This window comes from Lynx rufus, unplaced genomic scaffold (genome assembly GCF_022079265.1).
Source record: "Lynx rufus isolate CCGP_SWC_20201006 ecotype Redwood Valley unplaced genomic scaffold, mLynRuf1.p SCAF_2, whole genome shotgun sequence".
In the NCBI taxonomy this organism is placed as follows: domain Eukaryota; kingdom Metazoa; phylum Chordata; class Mammalia; order Carnivora; family Felidae; genus Lynx; species Lynx rufus.
In genome coordinates this window covers 136,654,854-136,673,944 of record NW_025814834.1, presented here as the reverse complement: position 1 = coordinate 136,673,944, position 19,091 = coordinate 136,654,854, and the positions used below count along the sequence as shown (strand labels likewise).

The window sequence follows — 19,091 nt, the reverse complement described above, 5'->3', positions numbered from 1 at the left end:
TATGTGCTGTGTGTCTTTTAATGAACAGAACTTAAAATTTTGCTGTAATTGGTTTTTGAAAATTAGGCATATATCTTGTAACCTTACTAATTTCACTTGCTAGTTCTGGTAGTTTTCCTTTTTTTCCTTATTGCTAAGATTTCCAGTATAGTGTTAGAGGTGGTGAAGATGAACATTCTTGTCTTGCTCTTAATATTAGAGGGAAAGCATTCAGTCTTTCGCCATTAAATATGGTGGTAGCTGTGGGGCTTTCACAGAGGACTTTTATCTGAATGAGGAAATTTCCTTCCATTTCCTTCCAGTTTATTGAGAGTCTCTATTAATAATGGGTATTGAATTTTCTCAGTTTTTTCCTACACCTATCAAGATAATCATATAATTTTTTCTCCTTTATTCTGCTAATGTGAATCACATTGATTTTCAAATGTGAAGCTATGATGGTCATGATGTGCTTTTATGTTTTCATATGGCTGGATTTGATATGCTAATGTTTTCTTAAGGATTTTTGTGCCTGTATTTACGAAAGGTAATGATGGGTGATTTTCTTTTCTTGTAATACTTTTAAGTTTTAGTATCAAGGTTATGCTGACTTCATAAGATGAATTGTGAGGCATTTCCATCTCTATTTTCTAAAAAGAATATTATAAGATGGTATTATTGGATTTGAGGGGTAGGATAGGGAATTAGGAGATGAGTTGTTTGGAGATAAGGGTCTAGTTGATGTTGGATGACCTGGAAGGGTTAGTCTTGTTGTGTGACGGGTTAAGCCAGGGTGTGTGCCATGATGGGTTTGGTTCTGAAAGTCTTTTAGAGCCAGGTGGTGGGTCATCAGTAGAAGCCCTGAGGTAAGGGCCATCAGGTGACTTTCTATTAGCAATTCCTGGGGGTATGGTGGTCAAGGGGATGAGCAAGGCTCCCCAGTGGGACCACTTGCTTAGGTGTCTGGAAGAGGAGTGTGAGGTCCCCAGGTACTCTCCATTGCACTGCAGGGTGGTGCTGTGGCCCACTGGCGGGCAGGTGCCGGGTCACAGGAAGCCTGACGTGCTTTAGTGACTATATACTTATGTTCATTTCCTTCCCTGTTTTTAACAATACTTTCTGGAAAGTAGATTTCACATTTTACATGCCTTTCTCTAACCATTCTGAACATAACCTCAACCCTTCTCCTAAGCTCCATTATATATGTGTGTGTGTATGTGTGTGTGTGTGTGTGTGTGTGTGTGTGTGTTGTGTATACACATACTGTTAATTAAAATTTTTATTCTGAGATTAACATGCAGTTGTAAGAAATAATAGGGCTCCTATGTATTTACCCAATTTCCCTGCATGCTAATATCTTGCAAAATTACAGTATAATCCTGCAATCGGGATTTAACATTTATACAATTAAGAGACAGAGACCTATCGCTACGTTCCTCACATGGCCTTTTTATAGCCACACTCATTTTTTTCCTGCCCTTCTCCTCTTGAACTTCTGACAGCTGCTGATGTGTTCTCCATGTATATGTTATATCATTTTGAGAATATTATGTATACAGAATCATAGAGTATGCAGCCTTTTAGGCTGGGCCTTTTCCATTCAGTGTAATTCTCCAGAGGTTCATCCAGGCTGCTGCACGTATCAGTGACGTGTTCCTTCTTATGGCTCAGTAGTATTCCAGGGTTTGAATGTACTGCTGTTTGTTAACCATGAAGAATGGCTGTGTTGTTTACAGTTTTTGGCTACTATGAATAAAGATGCTATAAATGTTTGTATCTAGATTTTCATGTGAGCATAAGTTTTCATTTCTCTGGGATAAGTGCCCAAGACTACAGTTGCTGAGTTGTGTGGTACATGTTTAGTTTTATAAGAAACTGTCAAACTGTTTTCTAGAGTGGTTGTTTAATTTTACATTCTCACCAACAATGCATGAATGATTGAGTTTTTCTTTGTCTTTTCCAGCATTTGGTAATGTTGCCGTTTTTTATTTTAGGCGTTCGGATAGGTGTATAATGATATATCATTATGGTTTTAATCTGCATTTCCCTAGTAAGTAACAATGAACAACTTCTCATGTACTGATTTGCTATCCATGTATCTTTTTGGCGAAGTGTCTATTCAAATCTTTTGTCCATTCTTTGTTGAATTGTTTGTTTTCTCATTATTGAGTTTTTAGAGTTCTTTTTACATTCTCGCTTCTAGTTTTTTATCTGATAGATATTTTGAAAATATGTTCTCTCAGTCTATAGCTTGTCTTTCATTCTCTAAATAGGATCTTTCACAGAGGAAAAATTTTAAATTTTGATAAAGTCCCATTTATCATTTTTTTTCATTTTTTTAGATGAGGCTTTTAGTATCAAACCTAAGATCTCTCTGCTTAGCTCTGGATCCCCATGATTTTTCAGGTTTTTTCTAAAAGGTTTGTAGTTATGTGTTTTCATTTAAGTTGGTGATTCATTTTGAGTTAATTTTTTGTGGGAGGTGTGAGACTTAGGTCAAGTTTCATTTTTTTTTTTTTTTTTTTGCCTGTGGATGTCCAGTTGCTCCAGGACTGTTTGTTGAAAAGGTTATCCTTTCTCCCTTGAATTGCTTTGACGTCTTTGTTATGAAGGGCATAGGTATAGATCTATTTCTTTGTTCTTTATTCTGTGTGTTCCATGGGTGTATATGTCTGTCCTTCTAATACCACACTCTTTTGATACTCTACCTATATCGTAAGCCTTAACATTGGAAGAGTGGTTCCTCTTACTTTCTACTTCTTTAACAAAATGTCTTCAGAAGGCCAGATCCTCTTCTTTTTTGTGTAAATTTTAGGATAATGTCATCCATATCTACAGAAAAATCATGCTGCGATTGGGATAGGTATGGATTAAACCTCTATCTCGATTTGGGGAGGATTGACCTCTTTAGTAGTATAGAGTTTTCCAGTCCATAAACACAATATGTCTCTTCATTTATTTAGATCTCTTTTGATTTCTTTCATTAGCATTGTGTAGCTTTCTATATAATGTCCTATTTTGTTAGATTTACATACAATGTCAACTTGTATGTAGATTTACATATAATGTCTACATACAAGTCCTATTTTGTTAGATTTACACCTAAGTATTTCACTTTCTTTTGAGTGATTATAAATAATATTGGGGCGCCTGGGTGGCGCAGTCGGTTAAGCGTCCGACTTCAGCCAGGTCACGATCTCGCGGTCCGTGAGTTCGAGCCCCGCGTCGGGCTCTGGGCTGATGGCTCAGAGCCTGGAGCCTGTTTCCGATTCTGTGTCTCCCTCTCTCTCTCTCTGCCCCTCCCCCGTTCATGCTGTGTCTCTCTCTGTCCCAAAAATAAATAAACGTTGAAAAAAAAATTAAAAAAAAATATATATAAATAGTATTATATTTTAAATTTGGGTGTTCATTGCTAGTATGTAGAAATACAGTTGATTTTCTGTTTATTTTGTATCCTGAAATTTAGGTGTGTGTGTGTGTGTGTGTGTGTGTGTGTGTGTGTGTATGTGTGTGTATGCACACATGTGAGTTCCTGGGCACTTCTGCAAAGACAATCATGTTGTCTGCAGATAGGGACAGTTTTATTTCCTTTCCAATCTGCATGTCTTTTATTTTCTTCTCTTCCCTTGGTATAGTTTGAACTTCTAGCACTATGATGAATAAGAGTGGTGAGAGCAGACATTCTTTACTTGTTCCCAATCTTGGGGTTAGGGGGAAGCATCTAGGCATTCATCATTGTATGTAATGTTAATTAGAGGGTTGCTATAGATGTACTTTATCAAGTGGAGGAGGTTCCCCTCCATTTTCCCAAGAGTTTTTATCATGAATAGGTATTGAATTTTGTCAAATCCTTTTTCTGCATTGATTGGTACGATCATGCCATTTTCTTCATTAGCCTGTTAATGTGGTGGATTGCATTGATTTTTAAAAATAAAGTTTATTTATTTATTTTGAGAGACAGAGGGGTGGGGGGATAGAAGGAGAGAGGTATAGAGAAGAACAAAGAAAGCTCAAACTGAGTACTTACAACATCCACCCTCCTGACTGGGGAAGCCCCCTGGGCTCTGGTGAAGAGCTGGCTGGAGTCCTGATTGAGGGTCCTGGGCAGAGTGTCCTCCCCTCAAGTGAAACTTCCAGCTAGCTATTCCCACCAGGGCAATACATATACTACCTGAGTGTGATCTATGGTCAGTCATTAAGTTTGCTTATGTGCAGTCCTGAGTGAGCTGTTTGTCTTAACTGTGACACACATACAGATGGCCAACAGGCACATGAAAAGATGCTCAATGTCGCTCCTCATCAGGGAAATACAAATCAAAACCACACTCAGATACCACCTCACGCCAGTCAGAGTGCCCAAAATGAACAAATCAGGAGACTATAGATGCTGGAGAGGATGTGGAGAAACAGGAACCCTCTTGCACTGTTGGTGGGAATGCAAACTGGTGCAACCGCTCTGGAAAACAGTGTGGAGGTTTCTCAAAAAATTAAAAATAGACCTACCCTATGACCCAGCAGTAGCACTGCTAGGAATTTACCCATGGGATACAGGAGTACTGATGCATAGGGGCACTTGTACCCCAATGTTTATAGCAGCACTTTCAACAATAGCCAAATTATGGAAAGAGCCTAAATGTCCATCAACTGATGAATGGATAAAGAAATTGTGGTTTATATACACAACGGAGTACTATGTGGCAATGAGAAAGAATGAAATATAGCCCTTTGTAGCAATGTGGATAGAACTGGAGAGTGTTATGCTAAGTGAAATAAGTCATACAGAGAAAGACAGATACCATATGTTTTCACTCTTATGTGGATCCTGAGAAACTTAACAGGAACCCATGGGGGAGGGGAAGGAAAAAAAAAAAAAAAAAGAGGTCAGAGTGGGAGAGAGCCAAAGCATAAGAGACTCTTAAAAACTGAGAACAAACTGAGGGTTGATGGGGGGTGGGAGGTAGGGGAGGGTGGGTGATGGGTATTGAGGAGGGCACCTTTTGGGAAGAGCACTGGGTGTTGTATGGAAACCAATTTGACAATACATTTCTTTTTTTTTTTTTAAATTTTTTTTTTCAACGTTTATTTATTTTTGGGACAGAGAGAGACAGAGCATGAACGGGGGAGGGGCAGAGAGAGAGGGAGACACAGAGTCGGAAACAGGCTCCAGGCTCTGAGCCATCAGCCCAGAGCCCGACGCGGGGCTCGAACTCACGGACCGCGAGATCGTGACCTGGCTGAAGTCGGACGCTTAACCGACTGCGCCACCCAGGCGCCCCGACAATACATTTCAAAAAAAAAATTAACTGTGTCTCACAATCTTAGGAGCCTGGGCATCTGCACATTCCTCTTCCCACCCTGATCCATTCCAAGGGGCCAGCCTGGTCTGGCTCAAGGAAGAGGCTGAGGCACGTTAATTCCTTTTGGAGTCAGGAACAGAAGGGCCAGTTCTGATCCTGAGGCCAGATATGGAGTACGAGCCAAGTACGCCTCCATGACTGCATTCGTGCAGCTCTGGGCAGAAATGCATGACAAATCACACCAACAGCTTCTATTGAATTGGTTGAATATGATTGAATCAATCAAAGATTGAATTGAATTCAATCAATGATTGAACTGATGTACTTTGAAGCTGGAGGAAGGGGCCATAAGCCAAGGAATATGGGCAGCCACTAGCTGCTGGAAAAAACAAGGAAAACAGATTCTCCCTTTAGAGCCTCCAGAAAGAATCAAGCCTGCCAATACCTTGACTTTAGCTCAGTGAAACCGATGTTGGCCTTCTGACTTCCAGAAGTGTTTGAAAGTAAATATGTATTCTTCTGAACCACTAGGTGTTTGTCAATGTGTTAGAGCAGTTTTGTATAGATAGGAAGCTCATGGATGTGTGTAGATAGTGTATACTGGTGTAGATAGTCAGTAACTATGTACAGTAGGATACACAGATCCTCTGTGAACATGGGCATTCTGAACTTCTCTCATTCATCACAGGGCTACTTTGGGCTATTTAAAGTAGGAGAGTCCTGAGATCCACATGTTATTTAAAGAACACTGGGATGCAGCCATGTGTAAGATGAATAGGGTGGAGGGAGATTGAAAAAGGACTATTGCCACCTAAAGGGGATGGGTCTTGGGGCACCTGGGTGGCTCAGCTGGTTAAGCGTCTGACTTCCGCTCAGGTCATGATCTCATGGTTCATGAGTTGGAGCCCCACATCAGGCTCTGTGCTGAAAGCCCAGAGCCTGGATCCTGCTTCGTATTCTGTGTCTCCCTCTCTCTCTGCCCACCACCCACCACCGCCCCCCCCCACCTCTAGCTCATGCTCTGTCACTGTATTTCTCAAAAATAAATAAAAAACACATTAAACAATTAAAAAAAGTAAGAGGAATGGGTCTTGTTGAAGGGGCTAGAAGTTAGAGTGAGGGGTTAGAGATGGATGGGTACCAGGGACGTTTCAAGGAAGTCAGTCTCAGGCTTTGAAGCCTGACTAATGATGAGAGATGAAGAGAGTGACACCAACGATGACGCAAAAGCATGAATAAGTCACACATTCATTAAGAAAGAAGTAAGAGGATTAAAAAGTTTTCTGACAGGTTTTCATTTGTCAAAAATGACTGTACAAGTTAGAGGGGTTATATTCTTTTAGAAGTGAAAGTGCCACTCAGTGCCTTTTAGGTAACATAAATTCTAAATCTGTGACTTTAGGGAAGCACACCCTGCTAGTCCTCAAAGACCAAAATATGGCCAGGTGTTTGATTTCTGCATCTTGAAGAAAACTTCCTCTATCTCCCCAGCAGTAAAAGGGATGTTTATTAGCATCCTCGTGAGTTGATGAACTTCCGTATTGACAGATCAAGACCTCTTCCTCGTTATGGTCTGAAATCTTATAGTTCAGTTTTTTCCTAGGATATAAATAAAATTGTTTGCAAAACAACGACCAAATGTTTTTTTTCTTCTACTCGAAACTGTTGTTCTTAAGCTGAAAATTCCACTGTGAACCCCAAATCTGTGTTCTACCAACCATCCTCAAAGTTTTTAAAACGATGCACAAACACATCTCTTTTATTATTGAACCAAGTCTAAATTCATCCTTCACAGGGACAGCCTGTGGAAATCCAGAGGTGGGATCAGGCTGCTTTTATGATTTGTGTGGTTCTATTTATGGAATGCTCAGTTTGTGGCACTGTGCTGATCTCTGGATCATGATCCATTAAAACTTTCATTCATTAGGAAGGAAGCCTTCAGGGGCTGGTATTGGGTTTCCACAGGGGCTTTAGCCTAGGAAGATTCTTTTCTATGGGCCTGATATAATAATGTTGTTTTTTACTTGTGCATTTATTTTTAATTTAAAAATTTTTATTGAGATGTAATTGACATATTACATTATATTCGCTTCAGGTGTACAACATAATATTTGATATTTGTATATATTGTGGAATAATCACCACAATAAGTCTAGAATGTCCATCACCACAACTAGTTACAAATTTCTTTTTCTTGTGATGAGAGCTTTCAAGATTCATTCTCTTAACAACCTTCAGTTATACAGTATGGTGTTATTTAACTGTAGTCACGATGCTGCACGTTACATCCCCAGAACTTACTTATTTTATAATTGGAAGTTTGTACCTCTCAACCCCCTTCACCCATTTCACCTCTGTCCCCCATTCTGGCAACCACCATCTATTCTCTGTATCTATGAATTCTTTCCTTTTTTTCCTTTAGATTTCACATGTAAGTGAGGTCACACAGTGTTTGTCTTTATTTTCTGACTTACTTCCCTTAGCACAATACCCTCAAGTTTCATTCATGTTGCAAATGGCAAGATTTCCTTCTTTTTTATGGCTAATATTCTGATATTTATCAGAATGTGTGTGTGTGTGTGTGTGTATTCACATTTTCTTTATTCATTCATTCATTTATTCATTAATGGACACTTTGGTTTCTAAAATGTCTTTGCTATTATAGATGATGTTGCAATGAACATGAGAGGATATATATCTTTTCAAAATAGTGTTTTCATTCCATGCAGACATGGAATTGTTGGATCATTTGTAATCCTATTTAAAATTCTTTGAGGAGGGGTGCCTGGGTGGCTCAGTTGGTTAAGCATCCGACTTTGGCTCAGGTCATGATCTCATAGTTTGTGAGTTCAGGCCCCGCATCGGGCTCTGTGCTGACAGGTCAGAGCCTGGTGCCTGCCTCAGATTCTGTGTCTCCCTCTGTCTCTCTGCCCCTCCCACCTCACACTGTGTCTTTCTCTCTCTCTCTCAAAAATAAAGATTAAAAAAAATTTTTTTTTATTCTTTGAGGAACTTCGATACAGTTTTCTGTAATAGCTGCACCAATTTACATTCCCACCAACAGTGCCCAAGAGTTTTCTTTTCTCCACAGTCTTTCCAACGCTTGTTATTTCTTGTGTTGTTTTTTTTTTAAGTTTATTTATTTATTTGGAGAGAGAGAAAGAGAGTGTGAGTGGGGGTAGGGGCAGAGAAGGGGAGAGAGAGAGAGAGAGAGAGAGAGAGAGAGAGAGAGAATCCCAAGCAGGCTCCATGCTGTCAGCACAGAGTCTGATGTGGGGCTTGATCTCACAAACTGTGAGATCATGACCTGAGCCAAAATCAAGAGTCAGACACTTAACTGACTGAGCCACCCAGGTGCCCCCTTGTTTTTTGTTTTTTGTTTTTGTTTTTTTGATAATAGTCATTCTGACAGGTCTGACGGGTGTGAAGTGATATCTCATTGTGGTTTTGATTTGCATTTCCATGATGATTAGTAATGTTGAGCACCTTTTCCTGCACCTGTTGGCTGTCTGTATGTCTTTGGGAAAATGTCTATTCACATCCTCTGCCCATTTTTAAATCTGATTTTTTTTTGCTATTGGGTTGTATGAGTTCTTTATATATTATGATAGTAACCCCTTTTCAGACATACATTTGCAAATATTTCCTCCCGTTTGGTAGGTTGCCTTTTCATTTTGTTGAGGGCTTCCTTTGGTATGCAGAAGCTTTTTAGTTTGATGTAGTCCTACTTGTTTATTTTTGTTTTTGTTGCCTTTGCTTTTGATTTCAGAGGCAAAAATTCATTGCCAAGGCTGATGTCAAGGAGCTTATTGCCTATGGTTTTTTCTATGAGTTTTATGGTTTCAGGTCTTATGTACAATTCTTTAATTCATTTTGAGTTGACCTTTATGTATGGTGTAATATAGTGGTCTGGTTTCATTCTTTTGCATATGGCTCCCCAGGGTTTCCAATACCCATTTATTGAAGAAACTGTCCTTTCCCCGTTGTGTATCCTTGACTCCCTTGTCATAAATTAATTTACCATACATGTGTGGGTTTGTTTCTGGGCTTTCTATTTTGTTTCACCAATCTATGTCTGCATTAATGTCCTTACCATACTGTTTTGATTATTTTAGTTTTGTAATATAGTTTGAAATTAGGAAGTGTGATGCTTCCAGATTTGTTCTTCTTTCTCAAGATTGCTTTGGCTGTTTGGGGTCTTGTGTGGGTTCTATACAAATTTTAGGATTGTTTTTTTATTTCTGTGAAAGGTGGCATTGGGATCTTGATGGGGATTGCACTGACTCTGTAGATTACTTTGGGCAGTATCAACATTTTAACAGTATTAATTCTCCCAAACCATGAACATGGACGTTCTTTTAATTTTAAATTTCCTCCTGACACAGAGAGAACTCACATAAAGCCTAAATCTGGACCCTGCAGATTGTTTTGTCTTTGTGAAGTAGAGCTACTGTTTTGAATAAAGTTATCTTAAGGGAGCAACAATTTTGTGGTTGGACTCTCTTTTATTCCTAAATCCATAAATCAAGAACTCCTCCTTTTTGCTTTATTATCATAGATATTGTCATCAACTTCCATTCAGTTGGATATTTGTCAACATTCTAATTTAGTTGTAAGCCTTCAGTTGTCTGTCATACTTCTTAAATAATAAATCGCAAAAGAATCATTTGGGGATCTTATTAAATGCAGTTTCTGGTTCACTAGGTCAGTGTGCGACCTGAGATTCTGCATTTCTAACCAGCTCCCAGGTGATGTGGTGTTGCTGGTCCCCAACCACATTGTATAACAAGGGTCCATGGGTCATTCTTACCCTGTAAATATCAACTTGCCACATTCAATTGGGTGCTTGTAGCATTTGGTAAATTTCATAGTTGGGATGAGCAACATCAGAAATTAGCAGTTAAACCATTGCCTTTTCTTTTTGGAAATTACCAAAAACAAGATTAAGAAAACTTGTTCACGAAAATGGAAAAATTCTTGAGAGGTGTAACAATAATGCCTGGAGTTTTTAATTATAATTGATTCCTCCTGTTTCTTTTTTGTAATTTTTTTTTAGATACATGAAATAGTTCAGGGAATATATATTAAGTTTTTTAATAATGTATTTTAAAGATTTAAGAATTTATCTTTCTAAAATACAGAAATTAAAACCTAGACTACTGTAAACTGGAATTTAAAATAGCCAGAGACAATGTCATGGTTTATTTATAAGAATAACAAGCACATTGGGGCGCCTGGGTGGCTCAGTCGGTTAAGCGGCTGACTTCAGCTCAGGTCATGATCTCGCGGTCCGTGAGTTCGAGCCCCGCGTTGGGCTCTGTGCTGACAGCTCAGAGCCTGGAGCCTGTTTCAGATTCTGTGTCTCCCTCTCTCTGACCCTCCCCCATTCATGCTCTGTCTCTCTCTGTCTCAAAAATAAATAAACGTTAAAAAAAAATTAAAAAAAAAAAAAGAATAACAAGCACATTGCATAGGTTCGAGTTTGCACTATTTGACAATCACGTTTTTGCAGCAACACCCATTTCTAAACTTCTGAACTGCTCTTCAGTATTTACTATTGCACCATCTTATTCATTGGTTGACTACCAATTGTATTGAATCTATTAGCTAAGCAAAGATGAAATCCTAATGTGGGTTCCAGTATCGAGGATAAGGTATATGTAAGAATTGTGGGCAATGATGACATCAGAAATGTACCTTGAAATACTCTTGTCAATTACTAAAGCCAGGAGATTGAATGCTTTTTGTTTTATTTCTTGTGTGAAAAGGGTTAGAGGTGGATAAAGAATGTACTGTAAGCAATAATGCATCCAGTTTAGTTGTAAAGTTTGTATTTTGTCGTGATACCATTGAACCAGCTTCCGACTGTGGGGGTCTCTGTCTAAATAGAATTAGCTTTGGGAATTCTCTAATTTTTTCTCTTCCAGTTACATGTCCTTGTGGGATTCAGAATCAAGAGTCTTCCCTTCTACCCTCAAATTCTCTTTCTTAACATCTTCCCAGTAAGTCTTCCCTATGTACCAAACTATGAGGTGAACTTGAACACCTGTCTCCTTTCCACCTCCTGAATCGTGGGTACTGCTTTCTGGTCTGTCTTCCTTTGATGTCAAGTTAGACCATTTCATCAGTCCAGTTCTTTAAACGGGGAACTACCTCTGTTTCCGTAATAGCCCTGGGGCAGTGGAGTACAGAAGGCATGCAGGGCAGACTGGTGCTCCAGTCACAGCTAGAGCAGGCCTAAGTCAGACTAGAAAATGAGCTGGGTTTCTTTAAAGAGTGGCCAAATTTGGTGGCCTTGGATGGACACTGAGGTTAGGGTACTGGACAGATATGTGTCCCGGATGGAAGAAGTGATGAAGACAGAGTCAAGATGGTGGAGAGATAGGCTTCATTTGGACTCAAGCGTGTGAGGGAGAAGAGGTCAGTTACAAACAGAAACACCCGTAATGATACAACTACCTTGCCTTTCTTTTGAGGAGTTTTAAAAGCAGATAAAAAAAATTATTTTTTATTTGAGAGACTGTGCACATGCATGAGCGAGGGAGAGGGGTAGAGGGAGGGAGAGGGAGAGGGAGAGGGAGAGGGAGAGGGAGAGAGAGAGAGAGAGAGAGAGAGAGACACACAGACAATCCTAAGCAGACTCCATGCTCAGTATGGAGCCCAATGTGGGTCTCGGTCCCATGACCCTAGAATAATGACCTGAGCCGAGATCAAGAGTCGGACACCCAACCGTCTGAACCACCCAGGTGCCCCTAAAAGCAGATATTTAAAAAGACTTGTGAAGGCCATGACTTCGCTTGTAATGAAGCCTGGTTAATTATTTCTTATGTCCCAGGCCTAACTGACCCAGGGCCATGACTTGGCCAAAAACACTTGACCCCCAACACTGGCTACCTCTCTCAAAAGGCTCTGTTTAAGTCAAGACAGATCTCTTCCTGTTATTTCAAAGCACATGTTCTTTTGGCAGAGGCTCATGCTGTCTTAGAAAATCCACTACGTTAGATTTGCTTTGAGCCGGTGTGTTAGCTTCATAGGATGTGATTTTTAAATGCTACTTAAAAATACACGTTGTACGTCTTCTGTCTGAGATGAGGCTTTTAAGGAGTAATAGACACCACAATAAAAGCCAGCGTGGTTTCTATTGTCAATAAGAGAGGAATTTGCATGGCGTGCTGCTTTTTCATGAGGAGCACTTGCATAGAGCATCTCTTAGCAACACACAAATCAGCTTTGACACCTGATTCATCTTTAATATTCAGGTTCACATCAAGTCTTCCCAGTGATGGGACAGATGGAGTCTTTTAAACCAAGCAAGTGAAAGGTGTCACTTTGTGATTTTTCCATCTTTAGGTTGGCAACAGCCTCAGAGTTTTCCTTTGGTAACATTTTGGAACTGGAATTTTTTTCAGTGTGGCCTCTTCGGTCCTCCAACTCCTCGGTTTCCATTTCCACTTCATGTTTTTCATCCCCAAAGACTTTGTAATGTTGGGATCAACTTTGAGATCAAATCTAAACTCCTGGGGCACCTGGGTGGCTCAGTCAGTTAAGCGACCAATTTTTGATTTTGGCTCAGGTCATGATCTCATGGTCGTAGATCAAGCCCTGTGTTGGGCTCCACACTGATTGTGTGGCCTACTTGGTACTTTCCCTCCGTCTCTCTTTGTCCCTCCCCTGCTCATGCTCTCTTTCTCTCTCTCTTTCTCTCAAAATAAATAAGTCTTAAAACATAAAAAAATCTAAATTCCTCAGAGTGGCGTTCAGGGCCCATCACAAACTGCTTGCTGCTTACTTCTGTCATATCCTCTGCTTCAGCCAAATCAAACAGCCCAGTTATCCAAACATGCTGGGTTCTTTGATATCACTATTTCTTCAAGCCCCTGTTGTGTTTCTTTGCTCTAGGAAAACTCTTTACTGGCTAAGTTCTGCTAATCTTTCTAGATACTTCTGAATTCTCAGGGATCTTCTTTCTGATTCTTTCAGATTGAGTTAAGGGCATGTCTTGGTCATAGAGCTTTAAAATTGGATTTCAATTGTTTGCTTTTCTTGTACTTAACTGGGAACTTCTGAGGGACAGGAATTCTGTGTTTCATCTGTATATCTCTCTCCTTTCTGGATGTTTCATTTATCTGAATTTTTCTCTGTCTGTGGCAAAGCTGAATCTTCTCTCCCTGTGAAATAGTAGTTCTTTAATACTGAGCGTTTTGGCCAGAGGCTCAAGGTACTCATTTATGAATTTAACAGTTACTTTTTTGAATTGTTCATACCGTGTCAAGGACTATGCTGTTTATTACTATTGGAAGGATATGAGAGTCAACCATCAGATAAAGAGTTATACTAGATGTAGCATTAAGTGGAAAAAATCTGGAGGAATAAAAAATTAAAGCAAGGATTTCTGAAAATGCAAGGTAGGACGGAGGCTATACCATGGTTTTATGAAGGTTATCACAAAGGAAGCAAAACTTAAAAGTATTTTTTGAATATGTATCTTGGCAGTTGGTATAGAAACATTGAATGTAACTCAGTGATTATGGTAACCTCATCAATTTATATATCTTTTTTAAAAAGTTTATTTATTTTGAGAGAGAGAGGGAAAGAGAGGAAGAGAGAGAATCCCAAGCAGTCTCCACACTCAGCACAGAGCCCGATGTGGGGGTCCATCTCACGAACTGTGAGATCATGACCTGAGTCAGAATCAAGAGTTGGGGTGCTCAACTGACTGAGCCACCCAGGTGCCCCTAAGTTTATATATCTTAAGCTCAGAAAATAGCCCTCAGTGGTTTGCTTCCACAAAGTTCCTTCTGCCGTAATAGAAGGCAGATACTGCCACACTCCCTAGGAACTGGTGTGTGTAGACTTCTGGAGTTTTTATTTTATTCATATATTTAAACCTTCACCTCGTTTTTGTTTTAAAATTTAATTTGTTTAAAAACATGCTGGAAATTTCTTAAGATAATTTAATGAATTCCAATTTTAGAACAATGTTAGAAATGCTAAGTTAGTCTTATATATGGACAACATATTTTATATGTAGAGCCTCTATACTGTCTCAGAAATAGGATCGAAAGGTGTTCCTTTTTCCTTTTGCTTTATTTGGAAAAGAGCAAAAATTAAAAGAAAAAAAAAACACTCCTTATTTGAAAGTGGGGTAGGATATTATATGTAAAAAAAAGCCTCCCAGCCATCCAGTCTTATCCTATGCTGTTAACGTTTGGGCCCTTACTAAATTGACTTCTTTCTAAAGTTATTTATAAATACTGTTGTTAAAATAATCTAGTGATGTGCTGTCTGCTATCTTTTATGATAACAACTTTAAAGGCTCCTTTCTGTACTAACTCTAGCTTTGGTCTGCTTTGATCTGTTTATTTATCACTTAATGTTTTATTTTCAAAAGCATCTGAGGCACATTGTTTTAAAAAAGTCAAACAGTGGGTGCCCGGGTGGCTCAGTCATTTAAGCTCCTAACTTCAGCTCAGGTCATGATCTCATGGTTGGTGAGTTTGAGCCCCGCATCAGGCTGTCTACTGTCAGTGCAGTGCCCGCTTCAGATCCTCTGTCTCCCTCTCTCTCTGCCCCTCTCCCACCCTCATAAATGAATAAACATTAAAAAAAAAAAAGTCAAACAGTATAGACATGCAATAAAAAGTGAAAGTTTCCTTTCATTCTTGGGAGTAACCAGTCAGTGTTTTCCTATATATTCTTCCAGATAACTGAAGTTTGGGTTAAATTATAACTTTTTTTTAATCCAAAAAAATGGGATCACACTTTCCACACTCTGTCACTTATATTTTCATTTACTAATGCTTTATTTCATAGCTGCTCTTCTCTATCACCACATGTAGGTCCATCCCAGGATTTCTACTGGCTGTATAATATTTCACGGAATGGATTTACTATGATTTAATAAGCCAGTTGTCCATTAGGTATCTCCAGTTTTCTTTTTTATTACAAATAATGCTGCAGTAATAATTTTCTCATCTTGTATACAGGCATGTATCTCTATAGGGTGATACTTGGACGTGTATATGCTCGGTTGGAGGTATTGCACATGTAAAATTTTGCTGCAATTTAAAAGTTTATATTTTATTCAAGACTTAAACAGTATTTAACCATAAGCAAAAGTTCTGATTTGAAAGTCAACTCTTAAAAAGGAAAGGTGGATGGATTCCTTTCTTGAGGGCGCAATGAGATTACATAATTCAGGGAGGACTTTTTGTCATTGTTTTTCTTCTCATGTTTTAACCTGAATTTTATGTGGAATCTTTGAGAGAAAGTACTCCTTGGCCTTTCTGTTGCCTCAAAAAATAAATCTATGTTCTTATTGGTAGCATCTCCTTGATAATGCTGTTATTTCACTGGATGTTAATACTTGTTATGATGAATCATAATTTTAGCTTAATTCTATTCTGTACAATATGACATAGAATAGAATGGGGTAGCATCCGATGGGATAACTTATCTTAAAAGAAATGCATGAAGTTGACTCTAATAATAAAATTTAAAACTGAGAATATCCTTTTATATACACATTTGAAGTCCTTTTCTTGTAATCTTAAAAGCAGTTATAATTGTGCCTTATTGAATAAAAGAAAACTTACAGATGAAGCACATTTTCTTTTTCTTTTTTTCTTCATGTTTATTTATTTTTGAGAAAGTGAGAGCACGTGAGTGGGGGGGAGAGGCCAGAGAGATGGAGAATCCCAAGCTGGCTCCGTGCTGACAGTGTCGGGGTCCCTCCCGACATGGGGCCTGAACCCTTCAACTGCAGGATCGTGACTTGAGCCGAAACCAATAATTGGATGCTTAACTGACTGAGCCACTCAGGCGCCCCCACATTTTCTTTTTCTTAAAGGATAAGCTAATTGAGGCTACATACCTTACTTTTATGTGGGACGAGTAGGTTTCTGAAGTTCTTTCTGAAGTTCTTCCAGGGCCTTTCATGGAGCCACACACAATTAGGTATTTAGTACTCTTTTAGGCAATATCCCTGTTTAACTCAAGTTTCTTCACATACACCTTTGAGTCCACTTCACTCCAGCTGTTTTTATAGACATATCAAATTGCTATTTGAGAAATACCTTACAGATATTAGATTCATATTTAAAAAAATTTTTTGTGTGATTATTCATTTTTGAGAGACAGAGCACAAGCAGGGGTGGGCAGAGAGAGAGGGGGACACAGAATCTGAAATAGGCTTCAGGCTCTGAGCTGTCAGCACAGAGCCCAATGTGGGGCTCGAACTCAAAAACCACGAGATCATGACCTGAACTGAAGTCGGATGCTCAACTGACTCAGCCACCCAGGCGACCCTAGATTCATATTTAAAAGGCAAATGGGCTCATAGTCTTTACTGCTGTGAAATGTATTATAAACATCTGAGAACCTTAATAGTCAACTCATATATGGTTATATTATAGATATATATTGGAAGATAGGTATTTGTGTTTCATATAGAACTTTATTATTTATTCTGACGTACAGAAAATGACTTTTTAAAAAAATTCTAAGATTTCATAATCTTTCTAGTCTGACTTGTAAAGGCATATCTGCTGATCTTTTTATTTAGAAGATATACTTTCAAGGAGATGATAGTAATGTATTTTACAGATTATTTTGTTTTCTCTCTTTTTTACAGAAAACAAGCATCGTTATGGGTCCAAGGAGACATTTTCCGATCCAAACTGAAAAATAGACCATCCAATGAAGGGAGTATTAACAAAATTCTTTCTAGCTTGGATGATATGTCTATTGGTGGAAACTTATCTAAAACACAAAATGTGGAAAGATTTGGAGAGGTGAGTTTTCCTCTGGAAGATTTTCATGTCTCCTTAAGACTAATGTTCTGCATTTCTTTGTTTCCTAGCTGAACACATATAACATAGGAATATCTCCTTTCTGAGATGCTGAGAGTGCCAATATTTTTGGTGTAGTTATCCACTGATAAAACAAGAATCAGAGCAAAGAAAGCAGTTATCCTTAAAGTAAAAAAGCTGTAACTTAAGGAACACAATTGTAAAGGAGGGTACTCTGGTTTGGAGAGTATTTACAAAAAGGAAATAGAAAAACAAAGTTTCTATTTGAAGATGGAAATGGATATAAAGAGGAAAAAATTAATGTGACAATTGAAAAAATAATATATACCACAAGTGGTTTTGTGAAAGGCTCAAATGCATGTTGGTTTCTAAAGTCCAGAGTTGAAAACATAATTAGGGGCAATTTTTTTTTTTAATGGAGGCTCTATATTATAAGCAAACCACTTTAAACTGGTAATATCCATGGTCTCATTTAATCTTTATAACTAACTGATGAATTAGGAAGTATGATCTCCATTAAAAAGGGGGTTTTAAAATTTATTTGAGAGGGAGAGATAGAGAAAGAGAGAGAGAGGAGAGACAGTGGGGTGAGGGGCAGAGGGAAAGAGAGAGAGAATCCCAAGCAGACTCCATGTGGAGCCGGATGTGGGGCTCAATCCCACGATCCTGGGATCCTGACCTGAGCTGAAATCGAGTTGGACACTTAACTGACTGAGCCACCCAAGCACCCCTCTATTTTATAGTAAGGAAATTGAATGTCACTGAAGTTCTAACCTCTGTGATTCCATTCCACATCTATCTGATTCTGAATCTGTTTTTTCTGTTACACCCTGCTACCTAAAAATCGAAGTGACTTACAACAGGTAGGATCATGGGCATTTTTGGAGCTAGAAGCAACCTTGAAATCATTTGTTCCACTTCCCCTCTGGTGTGGATCAGAAACCAGGGCCCCACCAACTCTGTTCCTTGCTGAAGGTCACAGCATTAATAGTAGGACTACCTTGAGACTAGGAGTCTACCTTCTGGTTTAGCTTTTTCTACCACAATATGCCTGAGGTAAGCTAAGCGCTTGGTTTCTATTCATATTTTTATGTCCCTAAAGGAACAAAAAAAGCTGTTGAAAATATTTAAGCCACAAGTGTGGATTTACATTCTATTTGGATGTTTGACCCGGACAAGGGCCTTGAACAAAAGTCTGTGGTTCCGGCTTGGCCCTCAGGGAACCCCAAATGGAAGGAACACATCATAACTCTCTTAGGTCAACAAGTGGCATGCCAAACAGGTTTCTTTCACCAAGAAAGATAACCAGAGTGCTTATGCTAGGGAGAGTGGGCTTTCTTCAAGGACACAGGATGGGGACTGCCAGAAGAACCAATTTTTCAGCCCCATGGTCTCTACTCCAGGACAGCCACTGATGAAGCAGCCAAGTTTACTGGTGTGAGTCATCTGTCCTGACAAAATGTAAATCTCAGCAAGGTCATGTTGATGTTCACAGCCTTTGTTAACTTTTTCTTGTCTCTTTGTAGTAGTCTGGCCTATTCAAAGCAAACAAAAAGGATCTGAACTGACATTTTAATGTGATAATATAGCTAAGCAAGAATACTTTTCTTGCTCTGGTCAGCATTTCCTTCTTAGGGTTTGTTCAAGTAAACAGGACTTTGAGTTATGACCTCTGAAAAGAGGCACATACAATTTATCCATCTATCTGAGAAACATATTTATCTTATGGGAATATAATGTTTCCTATATCATAATCTGTATTAAACTAACATCTGGTAGTTACAACATTTTGTTCTCATACTTTTTTAGATCTCTTTTAGTCGAATTTAAGAATAATTAACATTTATTTCTCACTAGAAGATGAAAAATGAAATATGATTGAAATTTAAAATGTCAATTTTATTTATTTATTTATTTATTTATTTATTTAAATAGAATTTATTGTCAGATTGGCTAACATACAGTGTGTAAAGTGTGCTCTTGGTTTTTGGGGTAGATTCCCATG

The 19,091-nt window shown here is 38.7% G+C and overlaps 1 protein-coding gene across 10 annotated transcripts in view; it reads left to right on the top strand.

Moving 5' to 3' along the window:
- CDC14A (cell division cycle 14A) overlaps positions 1–19,091 on the top strand; it is a 207,149-nt gene that overhangs the window by 125,384 nt on the left and 62,674 nt on the right. For all 10 annotated transcript variants that reach the window (XR_006962767.1, XM_047083940.1, XM_047083937.1 and 7 more), the window contains exon 11: positions 16,909–17,068. Coding sequence is in view for 9 of the 10 variants with exons in the window: in XM_047083940.1 (XP_046939896.1) it covers positions 16,909–17,068 (160 nt within the window). In the remaining variant the exon portion in view is untranslated. The remainder of the gene's footprint in view (positions 1–16,908; positions 17,069–19,091) is intronic.